The sequence below is a fragment of the Schistocerca gregaria genome, chromosome 1 (assembly GCF_023897955.1).
Source record: "Schistocerca gregaria isolate iqSchGreg1 chromosome 1, iqSchGreg1.2, whole genome shotgun sequence".
Classification (NCBI taxonomy): domain Eukaryota; kingdom Metazoa; phylum Arthropoda; class Insecta; order Orthoptera; family Acrididae; genus Schistocerca; species Schistocerca gregaria.
The window spans coordinates 869,796,890-869,820,323 of NC_064920.1; the positions used below are offsets into that span (position 1 = coordinate 869,796,890).

Sequence of the window (23,434 nt, forward strand, 5' to 3'; positions counted from 1 at the left end):
TACCCATTCATCTTTTGAATTCAGCCGCCATCGACCACAGGAATTGATGTTTGTTCCAAGGGTCTCTGCATCACTAGCAGAGTGGGTAATCATGAACTGTGTTCTACCTATATCAGTTAGGTTATTAAAAAGTTATGATTTGTTAATAAATACGAGATACAAATAAGAGAAAAAAATATGTTGCTACCAACAAAATTCAAACCAACAACTTTATGCGTTAGGTATGAGGACTAATGGTAGGAAGTGAATCTTTCGTTGTTATTGACATAAACATCTTACAACAACAGTTAAGCTCATAGTGACTATCCAGTGTGACCCATCAGCCTCAATGTGTGATTCACAACAGCATATAATATTTCACCACACACTCTCAAATGTTCTGGACTTAAGTTGTTTGATGAGAAGGCTTCTTCAGTTTCTACTGGATTTTCAAACTGCAAGTTCATGTCAATTATGATGTTCTGTTGCAATGTAGCATTACCCTCTCGGAGTGTTTTTGAAGTTTGACCTAATGGGCAGAGGGTATTGAACAGTATTTTCGTTTCTATGGCAGGTAATAGAAAGAGAGACTGAGTTTTGGAGATAATGAAAATAATAAAATGCATAAAAATGAAATAATTGACAGTTACCAGCCTAATTAGGGATAATACTTTGAAACATTAAGTTTTAAGAAAAATGAACATGGATTGCTGAAGTGACTTTCATTAATACTACTTTTAAATAGTACAATGATTCACACACTAACAAACTAAGCAGTGGTTAGCAGTAGATAGCTTTTAAACAAACCAGCAAACGTAGAGAAGTAAATAATACTTCACTCATAGTAATAAAACTTACTATTGCAATCATTAATTGATTCAGTACTAATTCAGCATTAAGAACTACTTAAAACACACTGGACTCAAATTGGACATGGAAAAAGTTCCGATTTCAGCTAATATATACATACCACAAATGAAATTATATAATCCTACACCTATCGTTATTATGCCTTTGTTATTAGCAATGTCGCAGATTTCTTTTAATAGCAACGAAAAATGCAATTATCTTTCAATTTGAGAATAGATTACTGTGGGGACCTGTAAACTGTTAATTTCTGTACATACAAACTCTATAATTATTTCAGACACCAACTGCAATTTAATAACATTAAATTTTTAGCCCCACTTGCAATAGTTTATGTTTTAATGCTTTAACACAAGTTAGTCAAATAGTAAGCTCAACCAATTTCAGAAAATAGTTCATAATACTAATCAATGCAAGTTACTTTTCACCATAGTCCAATATATGTGCCTTTCTCACCATCTGTGAAGCAGGTAGTTTTGATAACAACATTCAAATATTTTAGCACTGAACTTAAGCACCTTTAGTGCAACAACAAACCATTATATTTTCAGAAATAGAATCCTTGGTTATCTGTACGTTAAGGAAAGGACCCTGCATTGGTTTGTGATTAGGACAAAATTTAAGGTGCAAACACAGTTTTATGTCACTGGAATTATTATTTAAAAAAACACATATGTCAGTATTCTGGTCCATACTGTTATACATATCTGAATTTATACAGTTGATAGAGCAGTGGCACAATAGTGGTGGCAAGCATGTGGCGGCTAAGTGGTCCCATGCTCTTGGAGTTGAATGCTCTTTATAAATTCTTCTTGGCGACATATTTCCTTCATTTCAGACCCATTCCATGATAACAAGAGCACGATACACCAGCCAAAATGACATCTGAGGCAATTTAAACATAAATTGTCTTCCAAATGCCTCACTTGGCACCTGTGTTGTTAACAGTACAGCATCTAGCCACTGACTGCGTAATGTGCTCTCTCTCTTGACGCCCAGATTGACCACCAGATCCACCTTTTCCCATGTGCCATGCCCCTTCTGTAGCAGAGCGGGTTCCCTACATCTTTTAAGTTACATAATACAATTTTCCTAAGTATGAACCAGTATTCAAATTACAAATTCTCTTTTATAAACAGGCATAATTTACAAAATTTCATTATTTTTTAAACATCTTTTAAGTTTTTATATTACATATATTATACACATCAACTTTCCTTTCACAACTCAATGAACTTAAGCAGTAAAGAACAACTACTTCATAGTTATGTACACATAATTACATTGTATAAACTACTTACAATCGATACTGGTGTTACAAAGTGACTTCATGTAACTTCAGGGTTAACTTGCCATTGTAGTGAAATCCTTTGATCACATGAGCTATGAGACAGGACCTCTCTTCCTATACAATAAATGGGTATTGATGGTTCAGGTGTCCAGACATTGGTATTGAAAAGGAATGGTATGTTGTTGTGTTGAAACCACATCTTTTCACAGGCGACAGTTACAGTCTTCAAAAACTATAGTAGTGCATATGGAATGAACCCCAGTTAAAATACATACTGTAAATGACCAGGCAGTCCTATTTTTGTAGAATCCCAGCCCACAAGTTAGTAGAGAATTGTTATTGGCGGTATGAGATGAGTGTGTCGATAATTTCACTGTTCCAGGAATGACTAATGTGACAGATGGAAACACCATCACAGTTGAAAAAAGCCTCAGCTGTGACCAATGTAAAAAATAAGACATTCGGCACTACTGCACTGAACAGGATAACCCGTTGACACAACTTTGTTCAAAATCATTTAGTCTCATTGATTGCACACACTGTTTATGATAGCACTGAAATTGCTGCATCTAAGTGTGCATTTTACACGCAAGCTAAATGCTTATTGAAGAAGATGAAGACTCTTCTCACACATGATCTGATACCATCTCCTGATTTTCTGTTGTGTGAAAATTTTTTTGGCCAGCCACCATGGCTTAAACAGCTTTGTTTCTTTGAAGTTTCCTTTGGCACTGATACATTTCTTACAATTGGGATGGTGTGTATTGCGAAAATCTTTAATCTCTGTTTGTTGAATTTTCTGGTCTCAACATCCAGCTGCACTGTACGTTAAATGTCTCTACAGGTTTCTTTAACAATTAATGCACATTCTCTGATACCAAGTCAAGAACTATAAAAAGTGATAAACTCAATCACTTACATCACAAATAACTGTGTTTTGTTTTTCAATTTAGTGCCACCAATTTAGATTTGGCAGGTAGATTTTTGTTCATTCAAGACCGTATACTGCTTGAAATATTCATTGCTGACTATTGGTTCCTGTTTTCAAAATACTCAGTTTAGGATTCTCTACCATCTGCATAATTTTAACTTCAGTAGGTGTGGAACACACCCAAATTGTAAGAATTCACAGGATGATTGTAGTATATATGATATCTGGATTGTGTTTGGTAGATAATGGGTAGGAAAAGGAAAAAAAAAATCACGTTATTGTTTGGCCAACTCTGGCATTACTCTGACCAATTTTGGCATTACTTTTTACCAATTTTGTGTTGCTATATTGCCAATTTTTGTGTTATTGTATGATAGCTTCTTTTTCAAGTATGTTTCTTATTTTTTTCTTATTTATATTTCAGTGTTATGTGGAAAATATACCTATCAATTATATTACATTTACAAATGTTACACATCTCATTTATTTCAATTATTGAAAACAAAAACATTTGCTTTAAATAAAGTAAATCTAATCAATTAAAGAACAGTTAACTCTCAGCCAAACACAGTTGAAAGTTTTTCAAAAATAGCATTTCCGTGACTTCCAAGTGCTTCTGAGACATGCTTCCTATCCCTTCAAAATATCTACATTCCAGAGCCATACCATTCCAGGCTTTTTACCATGTGATTATTAATAGCGTGTATTGGGATGTGGTCTGGCAATATGGGCACAAAATGTAATAACAGAACAACTTCCTTTGTAGGGTTGAAACAAAGACCTAAAAGTGTGAACACAGATGCTCATGAATCTATGACCTTAAGATTTGATAGTCTAGTTTGAAACAGCAACCCAGCAAATTAGTGTTTTCTACATTTCTCCTAACTACAGGGTGATTGTAATCAAACTTTCGCTACTTGAGCCAGTGTAGATGGAAAGCTGTTTACTGTTTCAGTATCCAACTTCATAAGAATGTTGTTCAGACTGTGCACTGCAGGATTTGCATTATTAGTAGTGTTAGCATCATAGCTAGCCATTAGGTGCCGGTAGTGGTGAGGAACTCTGACCTCAAGGACCAAGGACATGCAGCCTAAACAGCACAAGTTACAGTGATATGCCTTGCACGCATGTAATCTCTTCTCTATGGGAGAGAGGTGCTTTGGACTCACCTGTTTTGATGCATGGCAGAGGTCCAATCTCATTGTTCGTGAGGTCACTCGGTTACTCCATAACCCATTCAGAGAAACTGAGTTACTGGCCAATTGTTCCGAACTGTGTGGCCACCAAGATCACCAGATTTGAATCTGCGTGATTTCTGGCTGAGGGGTTCTCAAGGATGGGGTTTATCAACAGATACTAGCACACATTTGAGGTTGAAGATGAACATAGAGATGGAGGTAGCCAACATGACATGGGCAGCAGTAGGGCAATCTCTGGTGCAGTTCCAAGCTGTCATCAGTGCAGCTGGTCTTTACATTGAGCAACATTTGTGATGTGGAACGTAAATGTGGTATGCAATTAACAGATGTTACCCTCTCAAGTGGAAATTAAAATTTGTTTCTTTCAGTGCTTTTTTCATTATTTGTTTTCTGCATGTCCTTACAAAATTTCATTGTCCTACCATCACTTGTTTTTCATGGAAGCTCTTTCAAGTAGTAAAATTTTAGGTTTAACCACCCAGTATTTGTCTCTTGATATTTTTCTGGTTTCATCACCAAAAATTCTCTTTCTGACACTAATGAATCCATCTTCAAACTTTTTAAACTTTCAGTAGGGGAAAAGTTTTATCCTCATCACATTTCTCATCACTTTTGCACAACAAATCACAATACCAAATGTAGCAGGTTTTGGTGAGCTCTTCAGTGCAATGCATGAATCACAGTACATTAGTATAAATGTGTGAACAACCAGACATTACACTTAAGCTTTGCAAAACTGTAGAGCAAAATGTCACCTCCTGGTTTCACTTCTATCAGCCATTCATTGTACTGGGCACAAAATACAACATAAACATATTTTAATGATACAAGAGTTGTTCAGGAAACTAAGGTATGATTCTTATAAAACACAATTAACAAATGTTACCCTCTCAGGTGGAAATTAAAATTTTTCAAAAAGCTATTTTTATTTAATTCTTTACATGTATTTTCTATTTTTCTATTATTTTTCATGTTTGTTTAAACATATGTCATAATGTTCTGAAAACTTTCATATCCGTCAGTCATAGATGTGTACCATCAGTGAGGATAACCAGTCTTTCACTGCTTCTTTCACCTAGTCTTCTGTTGTGAAGTACTTCCGAACGAGAAACTTCATTAGGTAATGGAGTAAGTAAAAATCGCATGGCGCCAAGTCTGAAGTCTGAACTGTACAATGAGTCGTCATTCTGTTTCTTCCCAAAAGATCTAATAAGATTTTTGATCCAGATGCCAGAAAGCCATGTTACTTATTCTGTATTGCGTGTCTAAGTTTAGTCAGAGTAGCACATTAAGTGACAGCATTTATTGTTGTCCCTTGTTGCATAAACTAGATGAACAAGACTCCCAAAACACAGTTGCTATAGCTTTGTGTGTTGAAGTCGTGTGCTTGGCTTGATTTTGACTTTTGATGTCGTGTGGCACTATCCCAGTGACTGATGTTTAGATTCTAGGGTCATATGGGAAACCCAAATCTCATTCCTGTGACAATTTTCTATAAAAATTGATCACTGTGCTTATGATATCAGTCCAAGAAATCAAGAGCACAAACCATTCTTTCCATTATGTGTTTCTCAGTAAGCATCCTGCGGACCCAGTGTACATACAGTTTGTGAAACTGCTGCTTTTAAATATTGTGCTGAGTTGTTCTGCCCATGGTCAGAAATCCCCAATGTAAAGTTGAAATTGCAAATCACTGTTCTTCACAAATCTTTTCACCCATGGCTTTGACCAGCTCTTCTGAGATCACTGATAGTCAGCCTAATCGTGGTTCATCGTGCACATTTTACTGTCCATCCTTGAAAACTATCATTCACTCATGCACTTTGCTATCACTCATTGCATTAGGGCTATACTGCTCACTTACCTGTTGATAAATTTCTGTTGCTGCAACAATCCTTGCTGTTAAAAACTGAATCACCGACCATACACCAGAGTCAGTGGGCTAATTCATTGATTCAAACATTTTGAACTGACACTGTCAGTGGCATGCTGTGACAATACCAATGCAAATTATGTCATATGGCAAGCAAGGCATCGCAGGAGTTGGTGTGCTTGTGTGCTTCAGTGTCCACATGACATTCAATTAGCTGCCGGCCGGAGTGGCCGTGCGGTTCTAGGCGCTGCAGTCTGGAGCTGAGCGACCGCTGCGGTCGCAGGTTCAAATCCTGCCTCGGGCATGGATGTGTGTGATGTCCTTAGGTTAGTTAGGTTTAATTAGTTCTAAGTTCTAGGTGACAGATGACCTCAGAAGTTAAGTAGCATAGTGCTCAGACCCATTTTTGAACAACCCTTGTTCTACAGGACACTGAGAATGTTTGTTCCAATATTTATCCAATATTATTTGTATTGTTTTTCGTGATGGAGTCTGTGGTGACAGCTTGAGCTTAAGTGTAGCTCCAGATCTGATTGAATGATATAAACAAACCTACACGCATCTTGTTGATTTACCAGCAAATGAAACAAAAAGCATTTGATGGTTTTTACAGTCCTGCTCATGCAGTAGAAAAATATGAAGTTTATTAATCCAAGGCACAGGAGATCTTTAGAAAATGTGTGATTTTTGTTACAGTATGTTTTGCAAATGTATTGGAAAATGTGGTGTAGAAAAATAATACTGTTAATGGCTGATGTTGTATGTAGGCCATCAGTCCATTACACAAGAAATGAATAGTCATTTCAATGTTGTATGTGAACATCTACCTGGAGGAAGTAGTCAGGATCTCATTTCAACATTAAATAACTTATCATTTCCCAAGCAATAGGTCCTGCAAAAACTGGTTGGAATGTAACAGAATAGGGCTTAAACTGTCATGTGAACTGGTTGTAGAGCTCAAATTCAACATTATTTTCTGAAAAACCCAAGCTTGCTCTTGAAGCATACTTACACATGTTTTCTGTGGGACTGTTTCTAAATCATTAATTGCTTCTATGATAATGTAATAAATTAGATTTAATGTTAACATGATTGGCCTTAAACTGTGAACATCATAGTAAATGCTTTTCTTTTGGTAATCTGTAAGAATAAAAATTATTAACACACTTACAGAGTATCTAATAGCTGCAATTCAGTAGTTCACATGGATACGTAACTGATAATAAATCACAAATCTTGCATCTCATACATGCCCATTGCCTGCAATAGTTTCAGGGATGCCTAATGCTGCTTTGGTAATTGTACAGCAGCTCCGCAGTTTGAAGGGTGTGGACTGTGACCTTATGGAGCGTTCTCAGTTTGTACCTTGCTTATAGTGTCTGCAGGTGAAGTTTGTTGAGCATATCCATAAAACTCTTGTACACTATAAACAATATCTTCATTGGATCATCTATCCCCCCCCGCTCTCTCTCTCTCTCTCTCTCTCTCTCTCTCTCTCTCGTATTAATTCAACTTGGCAAGGGTCACAGACGATGAACAGTATTCAAGAATCAGTATTACAAGCCACTTCTTTCATGGATGAATTAGATTTTTTTTAAGATTCTTCCCATTAATATCAGCCTTGCAGCTGCTTTTCCTACAATTTGTGTAATGTGTTCATTCCACTTTAGGTCACTTTGGGAATGTTTGCTCACTGTGTTTTTGACTTTTCTTTACATTGAAGTTGTCTAGTAAATTTTGTGCAGTAGTTTTCAATTCATATTTCTTATTGTTTCTAGTGAAATATTTCACTAAAATTTTCATTCATTGTTTTAACTTCGTTGAGTGTTCCAGTGCCTCTTGAATTTTTGGTTTTACCTAATAAATTTTGTGAAGTTTTGTTGGTATTAGTTGTTGTTTAGTTGTTGTTGTTGTTGTTGTGGTCTTCAGTCCTGAGACTGGTTTGATGCAGCTCTCCATGCTACTCTGTCCTGTGCAAGCTTCTTCATCTCCCAGTACCTACTGCAACCTACATCCTTCTGAATCTGCTTAGTGTATTCATCTCTTGGTCTCCCTCTACGATTTTTACCCTCCACGCTGCCCTCCAATGCTAAATTTGTGACCCCTTGATGCCTCAAAACATGTCCTACCAACCGATCCCTTCTTCTAGTCAAGTTGTGCCACAAACTTCTCTTCTCCCCAATCCTATTCAATACCTCCTCATTAGTTACGTGATCTATCCACCTTATCTTCAGCATTCTTCTGTAACACCACATTTCGAAAGCTTCTATTCTCTTCTTGTCCAAACTAGTTATCGTCCATGTTTCACTTCCAGTTGTTTAGTAGTATTAATAAAAGTCGTTGCTTTCTTAGAAGGGATAGAATTTCAAGACCACTATTGTTAGTTCTATAAATAGTTCTACTGGTGTAATGGAACTTAGGTAACATAGACGTTCAGTTTTTTTCAGAAACTGTAAAATTGTACTATGAGTGGGCTTTCTCATAGGTTTGTGAACAGTGGGTTATGGTGTGCGATTTGTTCAAAGTATTTTCATTAGGGGGGGGAGGGGGATGCTGTGGGGAAGCCAGTGAGCATTCTAGTGAGATCCTCTCTTGGGAGTATAGAATATGTAATAGAAATAAGTTGATGGAGGAACAGGAGCATAAGATCTGTGCCCTTCAGGTGCAGTTACAATATGCAAAGGAGGAGCTAGATAGATTGAGGAGGGTGAAGAGTGCTGGGAAATGGGAACTGGCAGTTTTCAGGAAGGCAGTTAGGAGTAGGAGGTATTCAGCCAGTTTTGTCTTGTGTATGTGAAATAGATTTGATCAATTGTCAGAGTTGAGAGGAGAGGAGCCTCTTGTAGCTGTAGGTGCAGGAAACATACAGCAGTCTTCAGCGGTTAGGAGGCCTAAGTCAGTTGCGAAGTCTAACAGAAAGGAGGAGGTTCTGCTGCTAGGTATTTCGCACGGTAGAGGTGTGGGCCACCAGTTCCAGGAAGTGTTGGGGAGTGAGTACCAGGTCGCCAGCATTGTGAAGCCTAGTGCAGGGTTGGCTCAGGTGACTGACAGAATAGGGGAGTTATGCAGGAATTTTATGAAAGAGGATCAGATAGTGATTGTGAGTGGAGGAGGGAGTAGTCTTCATAGGGATGGCAAATGTGATGTAGGTCATGACCTGGTAAAGATCGCTACTCAAACTGGTGACACTAACGTGCATTTTGTGCAACTGATTCAGCATCATGATGGCCTCATCTTCATGTGACTATTAGGCATGTTAACAAGTGGCTGGAAAGTCACAGATGGCTGAGGGCGTGGGTCAATTGCAGTGGTGCCAGTTGAGTCTTTCAATAGATTGGGTTTCACTAGGTATGGCATGCACCTCAGTAGGCATGGGAAGGGAAGGCTGGCAGAGCTTATAGGTGACATTGTGATGAGTGGTGGTGGGATCACTCATGGAAAAATTCTTGTAGTAGTGGATGTTAGAGCTGCACCTTTTTCAGATTGAAGTCAGCTGATAGATACACCTGCCTCTAACTAAGGAATCACCTTCAGAGGAGGTCAGGTATCCAAGTAGAGAAGGAATTAGCATATTTTACCAAAATATGAGAGGTATAAGAGATAAAGTTAGTGAGCTGCTTATAGATGTTGACTTTGACATTATTGGTATTCGGAGCACCAGTTAAATAATTTGACAATACAGAGGCTTGCTTTACCAGGATACAGATTAACTGGCTTTTTTTTCAAGGCATTCCTTGCAGAGTGGGGGAATGGCCTTTTTTAAAAATAACAGTATTCCCTTTGAGTCCGTAGACGTATCACAGCACTGCACTGAACAGATATTTGAATGTTGTTCAGCAGCAGTCCAATTTAGTGAAACTAAATTTCTAATTGTTGTTGTTTATAGGTCCCCTAACTCTGACTTCAGAGCATTTCTGCTCAAGCTGGAGAGGGTTCTTGATTCACTTAATAAGGAGTACCATAAACTAAGGATGTTGGTAGTGCTCCTAAACTCATATGATGTGAGGCAGACAGTTTTTTCTTTTCTCTCTCTCTCTCTCTCTCTCTCTCTCTCTCTCTCTCTCTCTCTCTCTCTCTCTCTCTCTCTCTCTCTCTCTTTTTTTCCAGCTAGGGTGTAGGGGAATAGTAGCACAGCCATAGACACTATTTTTATTCATTCTCCATTAGTAGATGGACATTCTGTTAGTAAAAGGGTGAATGGTCTTTCAGACCATGATGCACAATTTTGAAAAAAATGACACGTATAATTACAAACTATTTAGAAAAACTAATCCAGTGTCAATAGAGAGTTTCCCGATGTTAGAAGTTGTCACAATCAACTTACAGTAGCTCATTACAGAGATTATTGGAAAGTGCTTAAAAATGTTATTAGGGAGGCAAAGAGTGTGTGGTATGTAAAAAGAATAGCTAATTTACAGGATAAAATTAAAATAATATGGTCAGTTGTGAAGGAAGCGTTGGTCAGCAGCAGTAGTCAGTTCGCAGTAAAAATATTTCTATTACTGATAGGTTAGATACATGTACAGTATTTAACAATCAGTTTCTGAGCATTGCTGGTGAATTAAATAAAAACTTAATAACTACAGGAAATGATATAACTCTGTTGGAAAATGCCTTTCTGAGACTGATGTCAGAAATACTCCTTATTCACTGTGTTGATAATGGCTGTGATGTGGAATCTCAGTGGGGGTACAGTCAAATGGTGCCCCAGGGATCAGTGTTGGGACTATTATTGTTCCTTTTTTTTATATAAATGAGATACCAATAGTATTACAGTAATTCTAAAATATATCTGTTTGCTGATCGTAGTAAAGGATGTTGTGTGCAACATTGGCTCTGTTTAAAATAGTACAGTTCATGATGTAAGGTCATGGCTTGTAGAAAATAAACTAATGCTAAATCACAGTAAGACTCAGTTTTTACAGTTTCTAACACACACTTCAACAAAACCCGACATTTTAATTTCATACGATGGGTATATGGCTAGTAAAACTGAACAGTTAAAATTTCTAGATGTTCAGATGGATAGTTAACTGTCATGGAAAGCCCACGTTCAGGATTTTGTTTATAGACTTATTGCTGCCATTTTTACTATTTGTACGGTTTCTGAACTAAGTGATTGTTTGACATGAAAATTAGTCTTCTTTGTTTATTTTGATTCACTTATGTCGTATGGTATTATATTTTGGGGTAACTCTTCCCATTCTAAACGGATATTTTTGACTCAGAAACAGGCATTTTCGGCAATAAGTAGTGTAAGTTCGCAAACCTCTTGTCTAGCCCTGTTCACTAGTCTGGGTATTTTGACATTGCCCTCTCAATATATATATTCTTTATTCCCAAGAGAAGCAGGTTTCACTCAGTTAATACTATACAGAATTTGAATCTGCATTTGGATTGCACTTCTTTGACTCTAGTGCAGAAAGGTGTGCAGTATACTGCTGCATTCATTTTCAGTAATCTACCACAAGAATACAAAAATCCTAACAGTAATCCACACGCTTTCAAATCAAAACTGGAGTGTTACCTCATGGGTCACTCCTTCTGTTCTGTTGAGAACGCCCTTGAAAAATTAAGCTGTTTCTTGTTGATTGCGTGTAACTAAATGTATGGCTTGACTTTTTTTGGGTTCATAAATATTTTATTTTATCTTTTATTACTTTTATGTTGTAGTTTCATGAACTGAGACATTCCATGACATTGGCAATTTGCTCCTCAATTTAGTCTCACGGAACTAGAAGTGTAAATAAAAATAAATAAATGAACTGCTACACACAGATATTTATGGTTGTTACTGATGACAGTGACTTTTTCTAATGGTGTAATTGAACAGTAATTGGGGCTCTTCACCTCTTTATGCCCAATGTGTTAAATTTATTTATGTGCAAGATCACCTGTCAGTCCCTGCACCAGTTATTGATCTTTCGCAGGTCTTCTATGATTTTGTTACTGTCTTCTGGCATTGCAACCTTTCTGTAGACAACAGCATCATCTGGGACCAGATTCAAGTGATTTCCAACATTACCAACTTAATCACTCATGCATATTGTAAACAGTAATGACCTTATAACATTCAATTTCTGTACTATCAAAATAACCTTTATGTACGTCAGTTTCGTTCCATTAAGCATAACGTTTTGCGTTCTGTCTGATCATATGTCTGTAATCTAGCCACAAATTTAGTCAAATATCATCCTGTATTTTGTTCACAAATGACAGTGTGGAACTGTTATGAATGCCTTCTGGTATTGTGAAATGTTACCAGGAAAACGAGGGGTATATTTATTCTCAGGTAATGGTCCAGCCATCTTCAATTCTTTTAATGATTTCTCACTATTCTTACATTATCCTATATTTGCAAGATAACAGTGTGAAATGAACTTGAAATCATCATCTTAATGACCTGTCAACAATACGTCAAGTGTATTTTGGTGTATGCTGGATTTTTTCTGCAGCAAAGAATAATGCCATTCTTTCATGATTTATATTCTCATGTTCTGTCACAGTTTCCCTTTCTCATGATTTTATACAACACCACCTCAAGTTGTACAAAACCTGAATTGTTGTTCTATATTCGGTTTGTGTGCTGTAGTTTCTTCTTCACAGCTATTAGTGTACAATAAGAATTTTTTTTTTTAAGCTGCACCAATATAGCCCACCCACATATGGTGTCTTATCTACAGTTACGAGTATTCCATTGCCCAATCTGCTGAAGGTCTCACAAAGGGCTTCACAGAAAGGCAGTACCCACCCTTCCCTCCCTCCCCAAACTTGGTCCACTACCACATATCCAGTGCCATATCCACAGACATCCCTAATCCTCCCACCACTCTCAAGAATCAATGACATAGGAGCATCCATTTCGTCACCCAATATCACCCTGGACTGGAGTAACTGAATCGTATCTATCACTCCTTCACCAGGTCATTAATTATCTATCATCTTGCCCAGAAGTGAGGGACATCCTACCGATGATCCTTCTCACCCCACCAAAAGTTGCATTCCATTGCCCACACAGCTCACACAGCATCCCTATGCTCTCCCAGCTCCTTGCTACAGGGCTTGTATCCTTCTGGAAGATCCTCGTTCAAGTCTTGCCCAATTCACCCATCTAGTACATCTTTCTCCAGTCCTGTCACAGGCATATCCTGTACCACCAGAGGCAGGACCATCTGAAAGTAGCCATGTCATATACCAGCTTTCTTGCAATTTCCATACAACATTTGATGTGGGCATGACCATAAACCAGCTGACCACCAAATTGCATGGATACTGCCAAACTGTGGCCAAGAACAGAGTTAACCGCCTAGTGCCACAACATTCTGCTGAACACAACATGAATTTGCATGAAATCAGTGCCTGCTTCATGACCTGGGCCATCTGTAACCTTCCCTCCAACACCATTTTTTTTTTGTAAAATATTTAGATGAAAGTTGTTCTAGCAACACATCCTTCTCTCTCATAATCCTCTAGTCCATAATCTCTGCTAATTCACTGTTACCACACGCTTTACCCAATCCCCCCCACCCTCCTCATGCATCATACCTCTTTTTCTCTCCATCCACCCCAGGCAACACAACCACACCCTAGTCCATCTGCGAGACTGCAGTCCTGTCACTTTGTATCCGTACATCGTGCCCCCCCCCCCCCCCCCCCCCACACACACACACATGGAGAGAGAGAGAGAGAGAGAGAGAGAGAGAGAGAGAGAGAGAGAGAGAGAGAGAGAGAACTCTAGCTCATCAGAGGATGTCTTCTAAAAGCTAACAAAGTTTTCACTCTTTTTTTTGTGTGCCTGTTTATAACTCAATGCTTCTGCTACTTAGTGAGTTGTTGTATTTACTACTAAATGAATCACATGCAGAGACATTTATATACTACAGTTGCAGTGCCAAATTAAGTTTCTGATTAATCCTTTACTTCTTATTAAATTGCAAGCTGAAAAAAAGTAAGAGTTCAGATCAAATAATCTGACATTCCCATAAGGATTTGTAAGGTTTAAAGACAAGTTCTAGTAATGCCATTCAGAGCTTCGTAATGGAGACCTCATATCTCCAGAAGTGGAATTCTTCTTAGTAAAAAATTTTGGTGAATTCTGTTTGCAATGTGAGGTAATGTTTATGTGTAAGTGACGATGCATTTTTTTCTTGTTAATTCCTTTGGTAAAAGGTGGTTAAGGTTTGAAACTAAAGAAAAGGGTTCATTTTCACACAGAACAAGTGTAATATGATCTACCACACAATATAAAACCACAGAACAAATACAAAATGTGTCTTTAGCAATAGTGCCAAAGATGATGATTTACTAGAGATATCAATTCTGATTAATGTTTTCCAGTTTGAGTATATATAAAATGTTAAACTAAGTCTGCAACATAAATTCCAGCGCCTCCAGAAAATATATGCGTAATCCAACAAAGTAACTGCCAAAATATTTTGCTCCCCAACTGTGAAATTTCTGCTAAATCTTATTTAGTACTTCACTGTTAGTGGGACCAATACATTTAGTTTGCACTCCTCCTTGAATACTTACACTTCTTCCACAAAAGTCAGTACTCATGACTGCAACATTTGTGTTCTTACATGTAGTTACACTTGACATTTCGGCATTCTTCATTCCTTCCATGTCTCCCTGCCCCCCCCCCCCCCCCCCTTTTTTTTTTTTTACCCACAGACTAGTAACTCTATTCCTCTCACACAGCTACTATAGAAAGCTGAGTTACTTTGATTTCTTTTCTTTCATTTGACAAAAATTACATTGAGTCCTTCTTTAACATTTATTTCATTTTTATATGTTTTAATTGTGCTGTAGTGTTTCATTCTACTCACTGTAATTATTACATGTTTTTGACTCAGTGTTTACTTTCTGACATGTGTTTTTGCTTTGGTGAGCAACTTTGACTTCCTTAATATAAATTAGCATTTACTGCCATTTCTTTTTAGATATAATTATTCTTGTCATATATATCGTTACACCATTTTTAGTTATTTTGTGACTACTTCTATGTCTTTCAGACTATAAGTTAAGGTCACATTATTATTATCCACCTTCTTCATGACAGTGTTACTTGATGTTACATTATTTGGATACTTAAACACATTCATTTATAATTTTGACAAACGAGATAATTCATTTTAGACATACTGTATCAAAGTACTAATACATTGGAGAATTTAACTGGAGAAAGTCTTGGTATATATTGTTCTTGTAATTATAAATTTGTGTGGTTTGAGGAAAGGTATGCATCAAGCTGCAAGTCTGGTAGATTATTGATATTCTCTAACCACTGATTTAATATTAGATTTTTGACAGTGATTGTGTGTGTGAAAAAAATGCTCTATAGTTCTGATGTGATCTTAAACTGTAAGTCTGACAACTGACTTGAAAAGAGATAGTTGCCATGTCAGAGGTATGCAATGACACACTACCTTCCATTGAAGAACTTTTCAAAGCATTGTGAAGGTGCGATGGTAGGTGCAGAAATACATGTTACCATGTTTTCTTCAGTCATTGTCAAAAGGAGTGAGTGTTATTGTTTTAGTCTTCCTTATAAGTGAACTGCTGGCATTTTATTACCCTTCTTAAAGTTACCATTAACATTAGTGCTTTTGTTTTCAGTATAGGAGACATTATATATGATTAATACTGAAACATGACACTTATGTTGGTTCTAATGGCCTTACATAGTTCTCTTTACATTATTTTTGTTTTACAGTGTCACGAAAGAAGTTTGCACAGTTGGCCAGAGTTTTTACTCGTCGTAAGAAACGAAGTTCTGCAAAGGCAATTCTTAGCCAAGGTCCTGCACCATCCAGAGATAATTTGCTTTTGAATGCTGAACCCCTCTTAGATGATGATGATGATGACATTGATGAGCATGTTGATAAAGAAGCACAGAGTGGTCATGTTTCACCCCAAGTGCGAATAGAGCACCGAGAATAAGGTAACTAGAATACATAAAATATTTGAGACATTTACTAAAATTTTACAGAAGAACTTACAGTGTGTTTGTTTCTCAGGAAATGGGCTGTAATGTAACTTTTACACACTTTGATAGCTTCACAGATTAATCATAGGCAACTGCTGCTGGCATATACACACAGTTATTATTATTGGTGTGTCTCAGTTCTTCACTCGTTCATTTTTAGTTTGTGTTGCACCTTCTGTGCTCACTTATTTCTTATCAAGTGTTTTTTCTAATATTATTACTCATTCTTATGTCCATCCCAGCATCTATTAACTTGTAGGTCAGCATGATGTTAATTCCCCACACTTCAGTGATAGTTTGATTCCTGTTATTATTACCCATCCTCCCCACATAAGGATATTGGCTAGAATGGGTGGAGCAACCTTCTAATGTGAGACTAATAGTGAAAAAATCCTCTCTACATCCAGCTGTTATTGATGAATTGGGATAAAGCTCATGTTAAGTGGAAGGTCATTCACATATATAAGGAACAGGAGTGGCCCCAAAAATTGAACCCTGTGGGACACCCTTTGCAATTTCCCCCAAGTCACTAAAATTTTCTACCTTCCGAACATTGTCTGAATTATTCAGTGTGACCTTTTGCATTCTGTTTTGCAAGTATGATTCAAACAAGCTGTGCGTAAAACCATCAGTTCCATAAGTCTTGAGTTCTTCTAAGAGAGTATCATTATTTACACAATCAAACACTATGGAAATATCACAAAAAATATCAACTGGTAATATATTATCAATTAAGGCTGCTACTATTTGATGAGTGAATGTATAAATAGCATTTTCAATTGAGCAACCTGGAATGCAAATTGTGATATGCTAAGTAAATTGTTTTCACTTAATTGTGTGACTGCTCTTGAGCATATTACCTTTTTGAATGTTTTGGAAAACAGTGTCAGTAAGGATTTTGGATGATAATTATTTAAGTCTGTCCAGTCACCTTTCTTATGCAGTTGATTAATAATTGCATGTTTTAACCTGGATGAAAAATTTCCCTGTGGCAGTGACATACTGCATTAAGTTGGAATAACTTTTAAGAATTCTGTTTGATATTCCTACCCTACAAGAGCTCTTCTTCTTTATACACTGACTGGCTGTCCTGCCTCCTGTTTGACAATGTCCTCCTTAAAATACTGCAGTATTTTTTGTAGTATGCAAGTAATGCCTGATCTTCAGTCACTCTGGCCTTTACATAAATTTCACTCTTCCTCTGAAGTGAGATTTTAATTCCCTTAGCTATCCACAGCTTACTTGTTTTTTAATGGATTTTCTAGATAACATTTTTATGTGAGCAGCTTTCAGATATTGACACAAATGACTATGGAATAAACTAAATTTGATATTAGCATCTCTTTCTAAATATACCTCATCCCATACCACCCCTTTTAGCTTACTCTGCTTTGCATGAACCTGCCTCAGAGTTTTAAGATGTCGTTTTGTTTATTTCCGTTAAATGTGCTTCAGATAGTTCATTAGCAAGATGCACATTAATTGTTTCAGCCTGAGCACTGTGTATAAAAATTTATGAGTAAGTGTCCTACTAGTTTATTAAAAACAAAGATTCTAAGACTTACCAAGCGGGAAAGCGCCGGCAGACAGGCACATGAACAAAACACACAAACACACACACAGAATTACGAGCTTTCGCAACTGGCAGTTGCTTCGTCAGGAAGGAAGGAAGGAGAGGGAAAAATGAAAGGATGTGGGTTTTAAGGGAGAGGGTAAGGAGTCATTCCAATCCCGGGAGCGGAAAGACTTCCCTTAGGGAAAAATAGGGACAGGTGTACACTCGCGCACACACACACACACACACACACACACACACACACACACACACACACACACATGTTCCTTCCTGACGAAGCAACTGCCAGTTGCGAAAGCTCGTAATTCTGTGTGTGTGTTTGTGTGTTTTGTTCATGTGCCTGTCTGCCGGCGCTTTCCCGCTTGGTAAGTCTTAGAATCTTTGTTTTTAATATATTTTTTCCATGTGGAAGTTTCTTTCTGTTTTATTTATGTCCTACTAGTTTGCTGCACATGAGTGGGAAAGCTGACTACTGAAATTAGATTGAAACACCCAAATAATAATTCTATTTCATTTTTTCTGTCCACATCTTAAAAGAAATCTACATTGAAATCTCTACAAACTATTAACTGTTTCTTCTTGTCTGACAGGTAGCTCAATAATGCATCTAGGTTTCTCATAAATAGCCGAATGTTTTGTGGACTGTTATAATTCTCAAAGACGTATTCTGCAGTAACAACTCACAAGCATATTTTTCTTGGTTTTGATCAACACAAAAACTACTTGTTTCAACTTTTTTTTTTCTCTGTGTCCAACTGTTGCAACTCCTTCTTTTCCCCTGTTGTGTTCCTCTGAAAATCTGGAAATTGGATTATTCAGCATTTAAAAACATTCTTGAAATTTAAAACTACCTTTTTTTTTTAAGTGTACGTTCTTACAAGTTATGAATTTAGGGGTGTTATCCACAATATTACACATTTTAGCCCATAGTATGATCTAATAAAAAGGAATTGTCACTCTTTATGATAACATTTCCTGATCTGTATTTTCTGCACATACTTCACATCACATCAGAGAATGGGACAGACACAGCCACTTTTCATAACTGTAACAATTTTGGTTTGTTGTCTTTGCATTTATAACAATGAGCTTATTTGCATTCTGGAACCCACTTACTTCTCAATGGTGATCCCAGATAGCCATGCTGTCAGCTGATGAATGTTCCTCAGAAGAGACTCTTGTTTAACCATGCGTACCATGCGTGGTTTTACCAATTCCAATCTCAGTTACTTGAGTAATAGCTGCTTGAAATATCCAGTCCTTTGTTTGCTTTGTGTATTACAAATGCACTTATGCCAGCAAAGTTCAACATGGCATAAAATATGTATAATGAAAAGCACCTTTGTTGCCTTCCAACATTATATTCTGAATACATGGTATCAACCACATCTGCTCCAATCTTTGTTGAATTATATAGCATAATAATCTTTGGCTTCTCATTAATCTAATCGTTTGTATGCAGTGATGACATCAAGGTCACACACTTATCTCTCTTTGATATGTAGGACATCAATGTGAAATTGTCCCTAAATCTGAGTATTTCTCTTTTTTTTTGTGTGGCAAGAATTCCAAAGGAATTTGTCTTTTTTTATGTGATGTTCCCCTGAGTGTAAGCTTATAATCTGTATAAAGTTTTCTAGCAAGATTTTAGCTTGTGAGATAATTATCAAGGGTAATTCCTTCCTGTTCACTTCACTGGCTCTGAAAATCTGAGCACAGCCTCCTTGGAGAAAACCTGCAGGTTATTGTCCCACATATACCTCTAAACTTTTTACATAGTATTTCTTTGAATTTGCAAGGTTAAATATTGTGATTTCATACTGTCCATGTTGTGAAGGAATGTTCTCTTGGAAAGAACAGTACCCCCAACAAAATAGGAAGATTTCATCCACTGTAAGGTATTCAGTTGTTGTTTAATGCCTTTTCCATTTTTTTGCGTATCTCTCTGTAAAATCCTTTTTATGTTCCCCTCTTGTGTGAATATTATCCAATGTATCACATCTCAAAAGAAAATGAATCTTTGCAGTGACATACTTTGAGGAAAGATTTTTGTCTCTGTGCCACAAGTGACCCAGAATTCTTTCATATTTGTTTTGCCCCTACAAAGAATGTCATGAATGTACAAAAGACCTCAAAATGCTGTAAACTCCCTTTTTCCCAATTTTCTTGCAGCATTCAGCTCATTTTTCTAAAGAGGTATTACGTGACCTGTGTAAGTATTTGTGCTCTGTAATATCAATTCAAGTAAGACAACCAAGTAACATGGCGCAGTGGTTAGAACACTGGACTTGCATCCGGGAGGACAATGGTTCAATGCTGCATCCGGCCATCCTGATTTAGGTTTTCTGTGATTTCCCTAAATCGTTTCAGGCAAATGCTGGGATGGTTCCTTTGAAAGGGCGTGGCTCACTTCCTTCCCATCCTTCCATAATCAGATGAGACCAATGACCTCACTGGTTAGTCTCTTCCACTAAACCCAATTGAGCAAGCCATCATCAATGAATAGTTTCCAGGCCTTGACAATGGCATTATAATTTCTGGCTTTGCCACTGGCACCGTGCAAATGCTAAATTATATTGTGATATCTGGTATGCACGTTTTGGTTGGGAACTTTTTCAGCCATTTAGTTTGTCTGTGTTTCAACAAATAGTAAGGTGATGATTCACTGCAAGAGGGATCCCAACCAAATGCGCTAGTTGCTAGAGAATCTCGATTAGTGTTGGTGAGTGTACCCACATTTCTGACACTAATGACGGCATTATTTTCACTGCCCAGTTGTTGGTCACTCACATCACTTTCTTTGTAATGATCACATCATCAGTATCACTTTCTAATAACGGTTTTTCAGTTTCCTTCATACTTAGTGGACATTGACAAACCATTTTTGAGCAGTTTCATAGCACACAGTCAGTATAACAAGAAAAGTGCAAAAGCAGAAAAAGCTTGTTATGGAAGCAGGGTGTATACGACCCTAGACAACTGGGAGATCCGGGAAAACCCCGGGAATTTTTTCATCTGGGAAAAACCCGGGAATTTTTTAGAATTCCGGGAATTTTTCATTGTTTTAGTTTTCTGTTAAATTCTTGTGATTTTGGCTGGTAAGAACCGATACTCTAACGAAGGATGTTACTGTATCCTGCTACTGCAGAATAATACTTAATCAATAAAACATAAATGAGAGGAAAAAACGAAAATAACTTAAATTGCAAAGGAAATACACCATAGACGACGACGACAAACAGTGCTCATGCAAGTGTGTGCGAACAGCAAAATGTGTCAAAGGCTTTAGGAAGACTGTGCAATGCTTCATAACAACAAATTGCCTCCGATGAGCATGAAGTCACAACTGTTTACATTAGATTCATTTTAGCACTTAAGAGTGTGTTCATGTGTAGTTGAACCGCGTTTGAGTTATAGATTCTTCCGCTTCTGGCTACAGGAATGTGGCTATTGGCTGTGCAAGCAGTTGCCGCAAGTAACTAGTTGCTACCGGGGAAAGGGGGAGCCAAATTCATAATCGCGAGGGAAAAAGCACTTGTTTCACAAAGCGCTTAGCATCCAGCGCATGTTGGTCTGACAAAGATTCAAATAATTTTGAAAAGCATCCCTGTTGGTTTTTGAACATTTTTGAACACATTTTAAGTTGATTTCTGAATGAATCTTAAGTTGATTTCTGAATGCATCTTAAGTTCATGTTTGAATGCGAGCATATTGTATGTGATGTCTCTGTCAGGAGAATCCTCATTGCATCTGGAAATAAACTTTCCGCAGACAAAAGGGGACGGGGCTATACGAGCTGAGGGAGTAAAGCAGAACGGATGAATGCCAATCGCTATCTGATTATGTTGTTGATTGGGTTTGCCAATGATCAGCATTGTTATCATTACTAGCGAAATCCATAGATTCAGACTATCAGAATGGAAATAAATGGTTAACAGGAATAACAGGTGAAAAAGATTATGTATTATCTACTCGGTGTATAAAAAAAAAATGAAATTTGTACATAAAAGTTTTGTCCAAATCGCTACACTAGTAAGGACCAGTTGTCAGCGGTTTAAGTTATATCCTGGAAGTAACACGGAAAACGTCTTCTACAAATATGTAACAATGCCTGGAGAATAATCGCGGGATAACTGAACCTGTGATTTTGCTAGGGTTAGTGAAGTTAATCGGCGAACAAAATTTGACAGTGGCAGGAATTGCTACAGAATTGGTGACGACAAGATTGTTTGTTAGAATGAGGAAGGAGAAGAAACGGGGACATCACGCAAATTATGGAAGAATAAGACAATTCCAAATTTATATAAAAATTTCGTAATACTACTTTCCGATCTCATGCTTGAGACACTGGTGCGTACGAATGAAATGTGAAACTATTCCGTAACATAAAGCTTTTTGCTTGTAGTAGGCCTAATAGACATTTGACATTGGTACTTTCTGGTATATTATGTTGTATTATAAAAATGACCATTTGTGCCAAAACAGTCTCGTTTATTAGATGTGTATTACAAAATTGCTGCAATATTCGAAAGGCCTATTTTGTTTTATCTAGCAGACAGTGACAAAATAGACGTAATCAGATTGAGAAACCCCACCAGTCTTGGGTATTATTTGTATTAACAGCTTTTTCAGTATTATGTAACGATATTTCGATTTCTCATGTAGCAAAACGTTTGATGAACTTTGATGAGGTAATAGATTCTTTCGCAGAAAGGAAAGCACACCATGTAAAGCTGCAGCAAGATTAGAAAGAGAAAAATGCTAGAAGCTAAGAATGAAGAAATCTGTACTTTCATGGTCGCCTCTTCTCTTTATTGGTTTTGTGTGTCCTATATTTAATTCCAATCCCAAAGAAAGCAGGTGCTGACAGATGTGAAAATTACTGAACTATCAGTTTAATAAGTCACAGCTGTAAAATACTAACGCGAATTCCTTACAGACGAATGGAAAAACTGGCAGATGCAGACCTCAGGGAGGATCAGTTTGGATTCCGTAGAAATGTTGGAACACGTGAGGCCATACTGACCTTACGACTTATCTTAGAAGAAAGATTAAGAAAAGGCAAACCTACGTTTCTAGCATTTGTAGACTTAGAGAAAGCTTTTGACAATGCTGACTGGAATACTCTCTTTCAAATTCTGAAAGTGGCAGGGGTAAAATACAGGGAGCGAAAGGCTATTTACAATTTGTACAGAAACCAGATGGCAGTTATTAGAGTCGAGGGACTTGAAAGGGAAGCAGTGGTTGGGAAAGGAGTGAGACAGGGTTGTAGCCTCTCCCCGATGTTATTCAATCTGTATATTGAGCAAGCAGTAAAGGAAACAAAAGAAAAATTCAGAGTAGGTATTAAAATCCATGGAGGAGAAATATAAATTTTGAGGTTCGGCAATGACATTGTAATCCTATCAGAGACAGCAAAGGACTTGGAAGAGCAGTTGAACAGAATCGATAGTGTCTTGAAAGGAGGATATAAGATGAACATCAACAAAAGCAAAACGAGGATAATGGAATGTAGTCAAATTAAGTCAGGTGATGCTGAGGGAATTCGATTAGGAAATGAGACACTTAAAGTAGTAAAGGAGTTTTACTATTTAGGGAGCAAAATGACTGATGATGGTCGAAGTAAAGAAGATGTAAAATGTAGACTGGCAATGGCAAGGAAAGGGTTTCTGAAGAAGAGAAATTTGTTAACATCAAGTATTGATTTAAGTGTCAGGAAGTCGTTTCTGA

The 23,434-nt window shown here is 37.3% G+C and overlaps 1 protein-coding gene across 1 annotated transcript in view; it reads left to right on the forward strand.

Moving 5' to 3' along the window:
* Positions 1 to 23,434, forward strand: part of LOC126273223 (CUE domain-containing protein 1) — a 156,727-nt gene that overhangs the window by 119,327 nt on the left and 13,966 nt on the right. The window contains exon 7 of the mRNA XM_049976770.1: positions 15,856 to 16,083. Coding sequence (XP_049832727.1) covers positions 15,856 to 16,082 — 227 coding nt within the window. The 3' untranslated portion in view covers position 16,083. The remainder of the gene's footprint in view (positions 1 to 15,855; positions 16,084 to 23,434) is intronic.